This window comes from Curcuma longa, chromosome 18, assembly GCF_044706935.1.
Source record: "Curcuma longa cultivar G26 ecotype Majalengka, Jawa Barat chromosome 18, ITB_CL_G26_1.1, whole genome shotgun sequence".
Taxonomy (NCBI): Eukaryota; Viridiplantae; Streptophyta; class Magnoliopsida; order Zingiberales; family Zingiberaceae; genus Curcuma; species Curcuma longa.
In genome coordinates this window covers 774,387-791,697 of record NC_133878.1, presented here as the reverse complement: position 1 = coordinate 791,697, position 17,311 = coordinate 774,387, and the positions used below count along the sequence as shown (strand labels likewise).

The window sequence follows — 17,311 nt, the reverse complement described above, 5'->3', positions numbered from 1 at the left end:
GTGATTGTACATGCTACGTTTTGTGTAATATTCTTGAAATTTGATCTGTTCTGATATTAACATCTTAATGCTCGCTAAATTTATTGTTGTAATCATCTGAGCACCCAGTGTGAGTTGCCTAGAACCAAAATAGTTTGCAATGTTTGTCAGTCAGAATAAAAAAGAAATATTTCGCATATGAACTGTGTTTCATGTTTTTTATTTCGTCCTGATCTGATTTTCCACAGCTCTAGTTGGCTCGATTCATTTCTGTCCAAGTAATTCATAGCCATGATCGGCACAGGGTATTGAAGATAATTTGAAACCATAATGAATCTCCAAGAAGACTCTTCCCAGTAAAGTGCTTAGTCGGTTCCCAAATTGCTCCATCGAACATCACCGGAAGCAGTGATATGGATTAGTTCTTACCTGACTTATTCTGAGAAATATGAATGAAAAGCCCAAATCTGTACTGTCTCTTATTAAAAATATTAAATTCCTAATTTATATTTGAATTTTATCAGTAATAAGACAAACTAAAACTAAAATTGGGAGAGAAATTTGAACCTGAAACAAACGCACGCCAGTTTTAAACGAGAAACAGACGAGTTCTTGCCTGGCTTATTTCATACTTAGGACGCGACTCAAGTTACGACAAACTCAACTCCAAATGACCATCCATCCATTTTTATAGATCCTACGCGAGGGCCACGACAAAGGCAACGACCCCCAGCGTCTGAGCCCATCCCTGGGGCACCACACTCGTACCAGCACCCCGGGCAGGGGCCGGGGCCGGGCCCAGGAGCGGGAACGGGGAAGGGCCTTGCTCCGAGGGCCCCGGCTGGGGTGGCGGAGAGGAGGAGTTGGATGACAGCGGCTGAATGCCCCTGGAAGGCCGGGTGGTGGTCTGGGGCGGCAGAGCCGGGCGGTCGAGGACCCGGACGTCGACTTTCTGGCCGCGGAGACAGTGGTCGGGGAAGCCGCAGATGAAGTAGATGTGGGCCCTCTTCACCAAGATGAACTTGTCCAAACCAGTTTGGTAGAAACGGATCGGTCTGTTGGAGCTGCAGCTGCGGAAATCATCCAGGCTCACCATCATCACATTCTCCCCGCGCTCCTTGTCATACTCGAACCCTGATCGAACAAGAACAAATTAAAACGATAAACTAGAAACATCAGAATTCAGGAAATCGATCGACGACGACACTAAAATATAATAAAAAAGAATGGAGCTAGGAAGAAATCATCATTAATCATTTATATATACAAACGCAATCGATCATGATCATATATAATTAATACCGATAGTGTCTCCCACATAGAAAGTCTTGGAAGCAGTCCACTCAGTGTAGTTGACGTAGTACCCCTTCCATCCTTGCTCATCTCCAACTTGGTAAACGGCTGCCTCGGACACGCACAAAATGCACACAAACACAGCCATCAGAAACCCTACCTTCCCCATTGCCACAAACCCTAAGAATTAAGGAGATGAACACCACGACGGTAACAGCAAGGGTCGTCTTATATAATTGGTCGTTCTTCAGCAACTCTGTTCTCTTTCTATTGCACCCTCTCACTGTAGTCTATAGATAGGGAGGCACGGGCACATGGAAACCTGCCATGCATTTTTCTCGTGATGGATTTGCATGCATGGCCATCGAGCGTCCATTGATCTTGATGGACGGCTGGATTTCTTGGGTTCGAATTCATGCCCCTACTGATACGTACGTAGGGATTTTCCATTTTAGAGATTTTATTATATGCATTTTGCTTAATTCAAACGATTTAGACATTTTTTTAGGTTTAATTCCCGCAGAATATTATGGACGATCGATGCTACTGTGCTTCCAAAGGTAGTTGCCATATATGGAGGGACTTATATTTAAAATGCCCCTATATTTTTCCACAATTTGATTAACATGAATGTACATTTTTCAAAATTTTGTTTTGTTGTGAAAATATCTTTATTATATATAAGAAGGTGTAGTTTAAAACTAGTAGATCAATTAATTATTTGGATGCATATTTAAAATTGTTATTTTATTATAATTTAGTCATTTGGTTGGGTGATTCTAGGTATAGCCTTAAAAAAGATTTGTAGCTTTGCATCAGTGGTGGTCTTGTTATGCATGTTTATGTTTTTATAGAAAGAAAAACTAAGCAATTTAATTACTCTATTTCTTCTAAAGGTTGATATTGAAATATAAATATATCTCTTATTCAGTTATTTGGAATTTTTTCCTGGAATTTCCACGTGCCAACATTTAAATATTTATATATATGTGACGCTAAAAAAAAAACAAACGTTTCCTCTTCTGAGTTGTTTTTGTTAATGGTAATGATGTTAAAACGAGGCTAGTGAAATAATTTATAATTAATAATTATCAAATTGTTTCATTAAGTAGTGCATGAAACGCATGGGGGAAGAGAACCAATTGGAGACGAATTTATTCTTCATCAGACAATTCTTGAAGTCGGACGTTTCAACATATTTGCTTCATTTTCTTTTTTACTAAGTCAAATCAAATTTTATGTTGTGCAAATTTATTTGATAAAGTAATCAAATCGATTAACTTAAATTTAAAATTAATCAAATTGAAAGGATTATTTTAGGAGATCATTTCTTTTAAGTTTGGGTTTAATTTAAATTTGATTTGAGTTTGGTTCATCTAGAAATATTATTAAATTTTTTTATTTTGCATTTATTTAATTGTTTGTAATTTTTATATTTTTAAATTTATTTAATTAATATAATAAATTTGATAAAAATTTTATTGATAAATATAATTTATAAAATTTATTCTTTGTTGATAAATATTAATAAATTAAACGCATGCATGTATGAGTTCTTATATGAGTCTTAAAAGACTTTGGTGAGTAAATTAATTATAAAATATCCCGAGTGGGATGGTGAAGAGAGTTACCCCTATCTCTTATATATCAAGGGGTATGTTTTTTATTCCATCAGAGTAAAATATAATGTCTTCTAATGTCTAATTCTAACGGTCTTATCATTTACTATGCGAGGGATATGCTAGTTTAAATCATATCAAATGACTCATTAATAATAATAATAATAATAATAATATTATTATTATTATTATTATTATATATATATATATATATATATATATATATATATATATATATATAATTCCTATTGCATATTCATGATCCAAACAACTCTAGCTAGGAGCTAGGATAATTGACTATTTTATATTTTTGTGTTTAAGTAAAAAAAAAATAATTTAGATTAATTGGTTATCTACCTCCTACCCTCTAACGGGTCAAGCGAGCCATCAATGATTCTACACTTCACTCCATTTTTAATAAAGAAATATTGTTTTTGTAACTATATATCACGAATGTCCTTCCGATCATATCTATCATATCATATCATATTAACATGAACAACCAAATTGCAAGATGAGGACACTAGTAAATAAGTTGTTACATGAGACATAATTGAATTGATTATGAGGAATTCAATAAACAGACTGATTAATACAAGGTGTCAAAGAAGGATAGGACTATATTTACCATTTATTGTTTCAACGAATTCGAATCCGTGACCTTAAGTCCACATGCTTTGAACTTTGAAGGAGAATAAGTACTGGTTATATATGTCACTTCTCTTCTTCCTTCCATTCCTTGGCCTTCTTCATTCACGGCTCAAGCTGCTTCTTTTTGTCCTAGTGCTCGTGGACTGGGCAATATGAGAATTCTACTCGACAGAGCGGGCAGCGTTCGCTGGGACTTCCCAGCCTGTCGTGCTCTTGCTGCCGCCACGGGTGTCGTGCCGTCGCCGAGCAGCTGCCCCCGTCACCTCGACATGCGCCGGAGCTCTTATCGCCCTGGACGCCACTGTCTTCGAGGCAACGGTGATGGGACGACGGAGGAGAGCGTGGTGGTGGTCATGGGCGCTACTGGCACGGGGAAGTCGAAACTAGCTGTGGAGCTGGCCATCGAGTTCGCCGGTGAGGTGGTGAACTCTGATAAGATTCAGGTCTACCGGGGGCTCGACGTCGCGACCAACAAGATTCCCATGGATGAGCGACACGGCGTGGTGCACCATTTGCTGGGGGAGCTCGACCCAGAGGAAGGTGAGCTCCCGCCTGCAGCTTACCGGGAGTTGGCAGCGGTCGCCATCGCCCGTATCACTGACCGCGGTCAGCTTCCGGTGGTGACCGGCGGGTCGAACTCCTTCATCCATGCGGCCTTGGCCGGGAGCTTTGACCCACGGTGGAGCCCGTTCGAGGCGCCGTGGGGGAGGCCGACGAGGAGGAAGGCGGCGCTGCGGTACCGTTGCTGCTTTCTGTGGGTAAACGTGGACGCGGCTGCGCTGGCAGAGCATCTCGACCGGCGTGTAGGCGAGATGGTGGCGGCAGGAATGGTGGAGGAGCTGGCTCGGTACTTCGTGGAAGAGGCGGCGGCGGAGAAAGGCGAGTTAAGGCATCCGGGGCTAGGCAAGGCGATCGGGGTGGCTGAGTTCCGGGAGTACTTCCGGGGGAAGAGTCAGGGGACAGTGGCGGCGTACCAGGCGGCCCTCGCGGCCACCAAGGCAAACACGCGGCGGCTCGCGAAGGATCAAGTGCGGAAGATCGAGCGACTGAGGTGGATGGGGTGGCCACTGCGGAAGCTCGACGCTACCGCAGCGGTGGCATCTCGATTGGTGGGGTCCGTGGCGGAGGCAGAGGCCGCGTGGCAGAGGGACGTGGCAGGGCCCGGTGCCGCAGCCGTGGAGCATTTCCTAAACGACGCGAAGTTAGGCACGTACAATTTGCATCATTCATGGGTTCTCAACGATTGTGATAATTGTTTGTTTAATTAAATAATTACTCAAGGATTAGGGTTAGTTGAATCAAGCATCATTGGGGTTTATTATTTATTCAAATATGATTGCATTGATTCTTTTATATTTTTCCAATCTGTAAATATAATCATCGATCTGTGTCAGTTTACATTAGAGCCCTGCACCAAATGATACATATAAGATTCTAATACACAGCAAATAGGATCTCATGTGTGTATTTCTGGTTTGCTTCAGGGTATTGAGAAAGGCTTCTTCCATGGGGCTATGTTACTGATATCCCAGTAGATCCGGGTCCATATGGAACTGACCCGATTGATAGTTCGTATAGGATAGCAAAGACTATAGTAATAAAGAGCTCAATCAACATCATCAAAATGCCAACGTTTGTGGGAAGACGACGAGAAAAACATTGAGGATTCTAGCTAGACCACCATATGTTGGTGGCCGACGGTAGCCAAGGAACCACCGTAACAAAAGCCCCAAGTAAGACATCGCAGAGTAGAATTAACTCTCTGCGTAGAGAAAATGCACAATGATTTGGAAACAAAATGTTAATGTCAGTCCTTAGTGTCAATTCGGATTGAGTGAGATTCGAATTGGACTAAAATCAAATCGAATCCATTAAGATGATTACATGATCATCATGCATGAGATTAATAGGGTATTAATTCTCTCATCATTAAGAGGGCTGCATGAGCATTATTAAGAGGGTTGCATGATCATACATGACATGCATGAGATTATTAAATGTATTAATTTCATGAAATCCCAAGAGCCAAAATCCCTTTCATATTCCATGGTTGGATATAAAAATGGATGAGAACTCTTGAGAGAAGGACTATTGGTCTTCTTCCTCTTCTCTTCTACCTTGGCTGAACCTAGTATTATAGCTAGCACCACGATCTGGTTCTTCTTCATCTTAGTGTTCGTGTGGATACCGTGGAGGTGCGAATACACTGATCGTGTTGATATTCGTCAACCTTTGAAGGCAAGAGTTGCTGTTGGGATTGCGAAGGACTCGCATCGAAAGTAACTTTGATTCCAGTAGATAGAATCGATAAAATAAATATGGTTTCGCATGGATCTTCTGGAGGGATCCCTTTTCCGATGCGTGCATGCAGATCCTTACACAAAAGACGTGAAGAGGAAGTAACAGCTCTATAACAACTCCCACGGCGACCCAACCGCATCACCAGTGTTGGCGCCGCCTTGTTGTTGGATTTTGAATAAAGAAAGAGGAGGAATGACATTCAATAGAATCCATGGGATTGCGATTGTAGGCTCGATCCACCCACTGTAGCATGGGACTATACTTGCAGCTAGGGCTTAATTGACTGTAGCCGTGTGATTATATAATAAGGAATGAAGCGTTGGAAGTACACTTGCAGCAGCTGTCCGGCGCCCATTGTCAGCCAAATCCACCGTTAACAAAGCAGCAAAGTCAAATTACCATTAGTGGCGGCAACTGCTTTAATGAAGAATGGACAAAACATACCAAAAACAAATTTATCATTAACAGTGAGACTTGATGAATGGGTAAAACATGTACACTAAAGTCAAATCCGTCTTCTTCTTATATGATTGGGACTAGGAAAGGAGTTCATCAATATTAAAATATTTCTTCTGTGAACAGCTGAAAATAAATTGGAATTGAAGAAAAAGTTAAGAACTAATACTTTATTTGAGGTACTTATATTCATTCTCTCACGTTTGTGAGATGGAGTTATCTTTCTTGATTGTTCGATCAAGATTGAGTTTATCGCAAAACATACCAAAGTCAAATCCGTCTTCTTCTACACGATTGGGGCTTGAAAGGAGTTTGTCGGCATTGCCATTTTATCCACAGATCGCCGAGACAAACTCAAATCAAAAGAAAAAGTCAAGAAGACTTAATGCTCTATTTGAGATACTTATATTCTCTCTAGGTCCTCTAGTTGGGATTAAGTTATCTTTCTTGGCTGTTTGATCAGGATCGAGCCATCTCTCTCTACCGACTACTAGATTGAGTCATCTTTTCTTACCATTCAATTGGGATCAAGCCACCTCTCCTTGTCATCTGACAATGATAGAGTTCTCTTTTCTTGTCATCGGGTCAAGATCTATAGTTATCTCTCCCTGCTTTCCAGTGGGGATCGAACCATCTCTCCCTATCATCAGACGGGGATAGAGGTATCTCTCCTTGTCGTCTGATTGGGATCGAGCCATCTCTACCTGCCATCCGATCGGGATAAAGTTATCTCTCCATATTGTCAAGTCGAGATCGAATTCTCTCTCCTTGTCGTCCAACCGGGATCGAGCCATCTCTCCTAGTTGTCTGATAAGGATTGAGTTATCTCTATCTACCATCCAATTAAGATTGAGTTATTTCTCCTCGCCGTCTGGCCAAGATTGAGTTATCTCTGCTTGTTGTCTGGCCGAGATCAAATATCTCTCAATGTCGTCCGATTAAGATTGAGACATCTCTCCTGACCATCCAAACAGGATCGAGTCATCTCTGTAGAAAAAACATGAATTATGTTAGTCATAGCCTGTCTAGTAGTTCTATGCTTTACTTGACAGTTGATACGTTACAAGTGCATGCTAATTAGAAGTAAAATGCATAGTTTAAAGTTAGGGAACCATTTCTGCTGTTAACATGCTGTTTATGATGAAATCAGTTGATAGCATTGCTTAGTTTTAGTGCCAAGTTGATACAAAGTCCAGGTTTCTAAATTCATGCTTAGAAATCGCTAAAGTATGCCTAATTGTCATGCAAACATATGTTTAATAGTCTAGGATCATTTAATACCTGTTGTAAAGCTTAACTATATATTTATTGTTCCACTCCCTTCTCCATGTTCTTCGATTGTAATGATTGTTTGGCCATTGTTTGCTATTATATTTAGACTTTATGCTACTCTTTCGAAAGTATGTGTTTACTCAACTATCACATTGCAAGAAAATTTAAAATTAATAGTAGATTTTAGCAAGCAAGTAACAGATCGCCTTCGGGGTAAGAAGGGCGGTCGTTACAAGGTCCACCTCAGGTTATGTCTTCATATTGGCGGGAGGGGTTATATCATGGAAAAGCATCAAATAGACTCTAATAGCTAATTTCACTATGGAGATAGAATTTACAGCTTACTATAAAGCTTCCAACTATGGGATATGGATGCAGAACCTCATTACAGGGTTAAAGATCATTGGGGGTATTGACAGACTATTGAGGATCAATTGTGATAATAAAATAGCAGAATTATATTCCAAGAATAACCACTGTTCATCAAAGTCTAACACATCAACATATATAAAGTCTCTGGCGGTTAAAGAAAAGGTTTAGAATGGTCAAATTATGACAGAGCATATAATGATAGATTTCATATTAGTAGATCCGCTCACCAGGGGCTTGTCATCCAAGGTGTTTCATGCTAAATATGGGGGTTCTTGATAGATCATATAAGGACAGATTCCATATTAATAGATCTGCTCATCAGGAGCTTGTTACCCTATGTGTTGAATATGGGGGTTCTTCATTTTAACAAAGTACCCATCTGGTAGGAATTTGTATTTAATGTGATGCTCTGTACTAATGAATACATGTATTTTTGATTTATTATACGTACTAAAGTTTTACATACGTATATAGTTTTTTTTTACTCTGATATAAGGATATCATGATTTACTATTACGATTTTGCATACGATTTTGTAAATATGATGTGAGATTCTTTTGAGTCATAAGGTTGAATCATGGTTTACTATTGCGATTTTGCATAAGGTTTAAGTAAACATGATTTGAGACCGAGCTTGGTCATAATGTAAACATGATTGATGTCCAAGCTCTTGTTTACACCTTCATAAACCTACGTAAAGCTCCGATAGAGAGCTTTTGGTCATCAATCACAACCAGAAATCTTTTTTCCTAAGTAGAAGGCTTTCTAAGACACATTTACACTTACCTAAAATATGTGAATCTAGAAATTATAAGTCATACAATTTTTTTTCATTGATCACAATATTTCAAGTCTTGACCAACTGTACCAAGACTCACTTCAGCAAAAGGTGAAATCCGCCACCCTAACTGCCCCATACGGTCAACCCCACGACCATCTGTGAGGAGGTAAATCGGGAAGCTGTAGTTTGTCACGATGGGGGAGGACATTGCCTCGGCTTCACAGAGATTCGACACTTGCCCACTTCAGTAAGTCTGTCCTGTCGTAACCAACTCAACTATGCCCTGGGGGCTAACTATATCAAGACTACGTCTTTACGACTTCTTACCCAAAATCCGCCCTCCTAAGACTTTCACATACCTAAAGGTTGTACTTGTAAGACTTCATTCACTTGCCTACAAGCTACACATCATGGTCCTCCAACGCGTTCACCTCTAAAACTTTTGTAATCAGATGTCAAATAGCATCCTATACTAATGTCTAATATACAATTTGTCAAGTCTCTTCAAACTCGATGCACACACATTAGTAACATATACAAACTTAAGTTATTTAGAAATTGTTATAAAACTTTTTACATGATCAAAATTAAGAGAATCACAAGAAGAGTATCATGATTTTTTTAGTGAATATGATGATTATAGTGCTATAGGTATGCAATGTTCAACAACCTCACACGCAATGCAATGCTCAAAAGATATTCAACAATTGATCAAAAGTGCATTTAAAGTTATGGAATTTTTAAAGGTGTACATAACTTTCAGATTTTCCAAAGGATGTATTTGTATTTATTTTTCATTTTACCTTTCCCGCCAACCACTATGATACTGCATTCAAAAAATAGCACCACAGTGATATTAATTTTTAAAAATTAATACCACTATGATACTGCATTTTAAAAATCAATACCATTGTGATATTAATTTTTCAAGATCAACACTACTTTAGTTCCGCATAAATCTTAAAATCAACACCATAATATGGTGTTAATTTTTTAAACCACATTGGTATTAATTTTTAAATACAGCATCATCATGCAAAATCATAGTGAATGACGGGAGGGGTAAAATGAGAAGTGTGCCCTTTAAAAAAAATAAAAATAAAATTAGGTATTCTTTTTTAAAGTTCTACAACTTTAAATGCCTCTTTTGATCAATTATCAAAAAAATATTTATAGAAGAAATTAATAGTATAATAAATCATTTAATTAAATTTTTAATAAATTTAATACTTAACTAAATTTACATATATTTAAGGAAACACTCTAAAAAGAAAATTATAAATTACACTTGTAAGAACAATTTTAATATTACTAATAAATAACCTATGTTTGTTAATAAAAAATTATTTTTTACATGTATTATTTTTTATTGTTTGTCAACAAATTTTTAAAATATTTTTTAACAGATTTTTTTATAGAATGTGACAAAAAGTTATAGATGAATATTTTTATTTTTTTAAAGCATAACTCTACTGTTATTATTTTTATATATGTGATACTTGGCATTAAAATATTTTATTTTATTAAAAAGTAGTAGTACTAATATTGTTTTAAATTGATTAAAAAATTACTATTTTCATTAAATTGTGAGAAACATGAATGCATGCTTACTAAGATTGAGAAGGGAAGTAGGTTATAGATGGTATTATAAATAAAATATTAGTATAAAAATTTTAAATAAATAATAATTAGTGATGCATTACATGTCGACAAAAAATCCATGTTATAATTTTAACATAATTCAAAATTTTAAACATGATAGTTATGTAAATTACATTTAGCAATCTATTAACATATACTATATATATATGTCAATATTATTTGACTAGCTACTTGCAAGTAACTTATATCAATGCTCACTTGATCTTGTATTAATACATAATATATATATTTTAAATATAAACAAATACATATGCCTTTAAAATTAAAAATATACCTTCTGACCCGTACATGGACAATGGTAATTCCTTTCTATATATGGTCACTATTTCTTGTTTTGGATTTCCATAACTCATTTGAAAGATTTCATAACACCTCTATAAAAGTCAACGAAGAAGCTAAGTGGGGAAATACATATCACTTAACAAACATTACGCATAGTAAGACTAGAGTGAAGGATCAATGGCATTATCAAAAGGAGTGATCCTTTGTGTGCTCTTCAATATGATCATTTGCTCGTGTTATATTATTGCAACAGGTTTGATCATAGTTCAATAGAAAGATTTATCATTTTAACATGCTTTGGTAGGAGATATTCTTGCTTAAATTTGACTCTCATATGCAATTAAATTTTAATTTGGTTCTAACAAAATGTCTTTATGTACTTCTCTTATTTGTAAAGAGTCAAGAAATTTTGGAGAATATCGCAACGTGGTAAGTTACTTCGATGCTCAATTAACATGTATAAGTTAGCTAAGGTTATTGTAATTTTTAATTGAATAAGTGTACTGTGCACGCATTTTTTAGGCAAGAACATGGTGCATAGCAAATCCCATTGCAAGCCCAGACGCATTACAAAGGGACATCGATAGCTTATGCAATGGCGTTGTTGATTGTAGCTCGATTCAACCAGGGGCCTCATGCTTCGAACCCAACACAGTGGCGGATCATGCCTCTGTTGCCTTGAACCTCAACTATAGGAATCATCAGTCTCAACAACAATTTTGTACTGGTGATGGATTCATAACGGTGACTAATCCATGTGAGTTGATTTTGATTAAGATCAATCGAGAATAATTCTTTTAATGGTTTTTGTTCTTCAAATAGGGTTCATCTTTCATTAGATAATTTCTTAACTAGTTTATTTGTTTCGATATTTGGCAGCTCATGGATCTTGCGTTTTTTCATAAAGGAGAAGGTTGTTGAATTAAATGGGACTCATTGCCAATAAATGTTTCTTATCTTGTTTTTAAACATGTGATGTGCCATTTTTGGCAAGCTTAATAAAAGATGTCCCTCTTATGAAAATTCAGCAAACGAATTTATGCAAAATAAGGAAAATTTCAATTAATGTCTGTTTAAAATTGATTTTTTTAAAAAATAAAACTAAATAGATTTATTTATAAATTAAATTTATTCTTTTAAAAATAATAAAAAAATTCTACTCTATTATATTTTTTTATATTTTCAAAAAATTAATAAGAATTTATTAAATGAAAACTAATGCTCGTTTCGTATTAAAAAATAGTTTAGATCCATAGTCAAATACTAATTATTTATCTATATCTAGATTTTAAGTAGAGAGCTCGAAAATTTTAATAATTGGTTATTATTCATTTAAAGGAATATGGTTAGCCCCATTAACCAATCAACCATCGAATTAACATCACGTGTAACTCTATTATTAATTAACTTATCTCTTTGATGTGGTCTTCTTCTCCATCCCGTTACATGTACTACTCTTGAACTTTTTGCACAAGCCACAACAAAGGCATTGTATTTCAAAATTTGATTTTATTATATTTTATCATCAATCCAAAATCAAGACTTTAATGATGGAACTTCTTTTAATCATGTGGATGAAATCAATCTTGGGATAACTACCATTTAATTATGGTAGTAGTCACTCAATCATTGCAGACCAGGGATTAGGATATGGAGGGGCTACCATTTAGATCATGGTCATGTCATCTCAATGATTGTTGGGGGTAACAGTTCAACTTGGGTAGACGAGTTTAAGTTGACTAAGAGAACTCGAGTATTGAGTTACACAAGGATTTTGGGTGACTGAGTCACATGGGGAACTCAAGCAATTGAGTCACATGGGAAACTTTGATGGACAAGTCAATAGAGTTGATGAGTTAAGGTGCTCGAGACACAAAACTCCTGAGCTGATATGTTAGGGTCCTAAGGGTGATTAGCACCTTACATATATATTGATGTGGCAAAGCACCTTGCATATGTGTATGTGGATGGGGACGACAAACGCTTAGTGCCTTTTTTACAATTAGGTGTTCGAGCTTCACTCAACTAATTTTGAAGATAAATGGTGTTCCCAACTCCTTGGTTTACCTGTCAGATAAACCTAAAGTACAACCTATGAACACTTAGAGGTCGATCTCTGAGATATTGGCCTCATTTGAACTTTGATTCTCTTATTGTTCTTTTGAGCGCTTTACTACTCTAGCACACCTATGGAGTTTTTTTGATAGGTAAATGTAGGTATGTATTACTAAAAAAAATGTACAAGACTACCTTAGTTCTCTACTCTTATTTTATACAGTAGTAAGTCAGAGTAGATAAACAAGGTTCAATATACATGCATTTTTATTCCTCTAAAAATTCTCTACATAAATTTTCTCATTCTTATGTATGCTTCAGTTCCTTTCTTGTCACACATGATGTATCATGTATGACATGGGTATATGGCAGGCCTTTACTAAGACTCCATCACTACTATAGTGTCGTCTATAAATTTTTAACACCCTCTTATAGGTGAGCATCTCCTGTTGCATATGTACCCATGCGCTGACTCTCCTCTATAGCAAAGCCACAGAGGGGCACATGAAGAAGAGGTGCTCCTGCATTTCCATCTATTCTTAATAAAATTAAGATGCAATTCTTTTTAGTAGCATACTCTCATCGATCTCTAATGGGGAGCCTCCTGTTCGCTAGAAGCCATACTGTGGACACATGGCTTGGTTGGATACATGATTTCTACACCATGCGAGCCCATGATTTCTTCGGAGGTAACTGCCTGAAATGATCATATGCTATGGCTACTCTTTTCCCCCTATCCAAACCATCTAGCTAGCATCTATGCAGTTGCCTATGAAGAACCTGTTGAAGAAGCCATCTCATCCCATATTTGCAACATATTTTTAATCAATGGAGAAAAGTATGCATGACCTGCCAAGCCCAAATGTCCAGACTGCTTAAGTATGTGTGATATATCCATTTGATTTATTTTAGTTGTGTTCGTTGCACCCTTTTTTGCTCTTCTCTCTTCGTATTTATCGTTGATCCAATTGAGATGGGGTGATAGATTGATACCAAGAAGATGACTTTGAATGGGTCTATGTGTGCATGTCAGCGTGCATGGGACAATTGTTAACTGGGTCGACTCTTACTAAATCGCCTCAATCCTATTGAGGTTGGGTGACGAGTATAGGATCGCTAGAACACGCTAGAGGGGGGTGAATAGCGTGTTGTCATTTTTCGAACTCGTTCATTTTCTATCAAGATACTAAGCAGCGGATTAGAAAACAAAACACAGGGACACGTGGATTTTACTTGGTTCCTAACCCCCCAGGATTAGTACGTCCAAGGCCTATGTACGGGAGGCGCCCGTCCACTAGTGGTCTCCTTTCCAAATCGTGTTCGGAGGCGGAGAAACCCGTCTTACAGTCTGATCAACAATGCAAATAAAATAAATATAGAAAGGACAAGTAAGAAAAGATTAACCAAATAATAGCCGCTGATCTGAAAGTCCAAGCGCTGCGCACTCTTGGATCTTCCCCGGTTGCACGTGTTTGGCTCCGTTTGCGTTTAGAATCACCACTAGTAGGAGATGGGAACTTTTTGGTTGGATTCTTCTGTTCATGCACGTTCGCCCTCTTTTATACTGCACCTGAGTCGACTCCAGTGCAAATCTATGTCGACTCCAGTCGGCATGGCAGATAACTTTTCTTTCCCGCTCATTATCCTCTATCTGAGTTGACTCCAACTTGAGTCGACTCCAGCTTGAGTCAACTCCAACCTGAGTCGACTCCAAGACACTTTTTGTAGAGCTCTGAAAGGGTTTCAAACGCATCCAACTGTGCCTCGTTCTAAGTCCCGAGTCAAACGTTATGACCCGTTGAAGTCGGACTTCTCATATGTTACCCCTGCATCAAGATCTCTGCAATATAAGCATGCAAACAAAGCAACACATCTTACCCTTATTTTGTGGGTCTAACTTCAGATTTCTATCGAAATCCTAGGTTAGTCTGACGCCTACCATTCCACTCCAGGAACGCGCCCTTACCCATTCCACTCAGGAGAATTTACCTTTGTCAACCAAGTCCTCCTGACTTGTTAAACTTTTGCTCGGCTCTGTCCTCAGCCCCCAGGATCTGTGTTGCGGCTCGATTCTCTCTGACCAGCCCAGACTTCTGCTGTGACTCGATCCTCCAGATCAGCCCAGACTTCTGCTGCGACTCGATCCTCCAGACCAGCCCAGACTTCTGTTGCGATTCGGGCCTTCAGACCAACCCAGACTTCACCTGGTGCTTCGACTCTACCAAAACTTCCTTCTGATCCTCCAAATTAGGACTTCCCTTTGCCTAGCCTACAACTAGGACTTTCCCTTGCCTAGATTCACTCACTAGGACTTCCCTGCCCGATCATCCAGATTAAGACTTCCACTGCCTAGTCTAACCGAATAGGACTTCTCGCTAGTAATCTAACTAGATTTCACTCACTTCCACACATTCAAACATCAAGTCCTGTTTGGATCAACCCTTGGTCAAACTGACCAGACTTAGGTATATTATCAAACATCGAAACCCTAGGAAAGATCTAGTACTTCTTGCATCAACAACGAGTTAACACTAGGAAAAGAATTCTGAAGGGTTGGCTTTAATCAAATCGCCTCCTATCAAGTCGGCTCTTATTAAGTCGGTTTCCAAGCGACTTAGAATATTGTCAAGTCCGACACCAATAGGTTGTCTTGGCAAGCATGGAAGAATGAGAACGAGGTTAGTAGAGGGTCGTGGCGGACCTCGAGAAAACCCTTATGATGCTCAAGTAAGAGTCAAGGAAGAGAGAAGATAATAAGCCACATTATAGTTTTGACAGTTGAAAGAATAACAAACCTACATAGCTCGTAAGGGTTGAACCTCTTCAAGAATTGAACATCTTTCATCATTAGGGATCCACCTCAAGAATCCACCGAATCATCCACCTTGTCAGTGATTATCTATTTGTCTCTTGAGTCGTGCCTCTCCATAATTGGAGATCATCCTCTAGAATTGCTAAATCCCCTGACCTATCACAAATATCCATTTGACAGTTAACTCGAGATTGGGTGTCTAGGTCTCGAGTCCTACGTTGATATACTATCCATTAGATCTGATGATTCTATTTTGTGAACCACTCCTCTACCTAGATCCAATGGTTCCTAGTTGACATCCAAGCCTTTACTAAGGCTAAAGCATGTTGAATCCCAACATTCGTTGCCTCCAGGCCTCGCCGAGCAGTTACCTTCATCTTTGTCTTCCTCAGATCTATAAGTTTCTTTTGAAACTTCTTCTCCTTTGCTTTCTTCAACATTAGATGGATCCCAATATCCCCACCTAGTTCTAGTTTGAAGCAACCAGATCGATCTATAGTGAGATAGAGTACTCATTCCTTAGGGCAATCTTCGGCATACTTGCCAATCACCAATTCATGATTCATTATCCCATCACTTCCATTTGCCCCACATCGACTACACCTCCCTTATCTACAAGCCGACGACCTACGTTTCCATCTTTCTACATTCTTCAGTGAGATTTCATCCTACTTTCAAATTTTCTTTGTTAGAACTTCCAACTCCTTTTGACTTCTCTATGGAGTTGTTATCATTTTTTGCTTCTATCACATTTCCCTTTCCTCCTCTATCTTCCATTACTTCTTCTATACAAAGAAGAGTGAAGCTAGGATCTTCTACTTCATTGTCAGCCCTTTCACCTAGTTTCTACAATATTATTCAGCATCTCACACACATCAAAAAGAACATTATTTTTTCATCTAGTATGCTTCTCCTTTCTCATGGACAACCTCTTGACAACTCGAGCTCCCTCCTCAACCTGAGTTAGGATACTTTAAGGATCACTTGACCTATTATCAAGTCATTAAAGTCCTCCAATGTCTACATTTTGACATTAGTTTGCTGATCAAGGAGAATTTACTCTTCTACTTCGGGTTGAGTTCAATGAAGACTAAGCTCACACTTCCTCTAAGTATTCTGCCTAGCATTTATCTTCCTTTTTGGTGATAATTGACTTATTTTTCTCTACTGCTTCTTTGGTAGGAGACAAGATTTGGCTTGCTTCCATCACCAAGTACTTGAAGGGTCCTTGATCATCACCTAGACAATCTGATCCTTCTGCCCCTATTGAGCTGATTTAATAGAAATATCTAACTCCCTAGGCATTTCCTCTTTAATGTCCGAGGAGCATTTCTAGCCCCGTAAGAGGGCCCAATGCCTCCAATCATCAGGAGACACTAAGTATCAAGAACAAATTGCATTAATAAAGTAAAGAGTGCAATAAGTAAATAAGTGCATAAACAAAGAAACAAGCAAGAGAAATCTAAAGACAAGCAGCATCCAAAACTGTAAGGGGAATTTTAACAAACACTTAACATGCCAAAAGTATAGAATAGGAAGAAAAGTAAAGCTAATGATTCTCCCTAAGGTTATAGCCGAAGGTGGATGCGAAGTGAAGCAGATTCCACGAATGATGCGCCGAAGGAAGGAATCCCAACTTCGAAGTAACTTGGAGATGATGTGGATGGATGATATGAAGTGAAGGAGAAGAAGATCCTCTTGGCTCCTTGATGGATGGAAGGTGGTCGGATTGAAGAAAGGAAATCTCCTCGCCTTCTTTTCCAGGGCAATGAATGG

At 38.2% G+C, this 17,311-nt stretch overlaps 2 protein-coding genes across 2 annotated transcripts; one reads left to right on the top strand and one right to left on the bottom strand.

Moving 5' to 3' along the window:
- Positions 1–676: 676 nt before the first annotated feature.
- LOC141812308 (mavicyanin-like) lies at positions 677–1,441 on the bottom strand. The gene is made up of 2 exons (XM_074700351.1): positions 1,282–1,441; positions 677–1,113 (listed from the first exon to the last, which is right to left on the bottom strand). The coding sequence occupies exons 1-2, from the start codon at positions 1,439–1,441 to the stop codon at positions 677–679; spliced, it is 597 nt and encodes a 198-aa protein (XP_074556452.1).
- Positions 1,442–3,694: 2,253 nt separating this feature from the next.
- LOC141812307 (adenylate isopentenyltransferase-like) lies at positions 3,695–7,426 on the top strand. The gene is made up of 2 exons (XM_074700350.1): positions 3,695–4,743; positions 7,381–7,426. Exons 1-2 carry the CDS (start codon positions 3,695–3,697, stop codon positions 7,424–7,426), a joined length of 1,095 nt encoding a protein of 364 aa, XP_074556451.1.
- Positions 7,427–17,311: the final 9,885 nt, after the last annotated feature.

Excerpts from the sequence above, each read along its gene's own strand:
- LOC141812307 (XM_074700350.1), top strand. The coding sequence starts at position 3,695 with ATGAGAATTCTACTCGACAGAGCGGGCAGCGTTCGCTGGGACTTCCCA. Across the intron at positions 4,744-7,380 it reads CATTTCCTAAACGACGCGAA|AAGTAAAATGCATAGTTTAA; the intron begins GTTAGGCACGTA and ends CATGCTAATTAG.
- LOC141812308 (XM_074700351.1), bottom strand. The coding sequence starts at position 1,441 with ATGGGGAAGGTAGGGTTTCTGATGGCTGTGTTTGTGTGCATTTTGTGC. Across the intron at positions 1,114-1,281 it reads CTATGTGGGAGACACTATCG|GGTTCGAGTATGACAAGGAG; the intron begins GTATTAATTATA and ends TTGTTCGATCAG.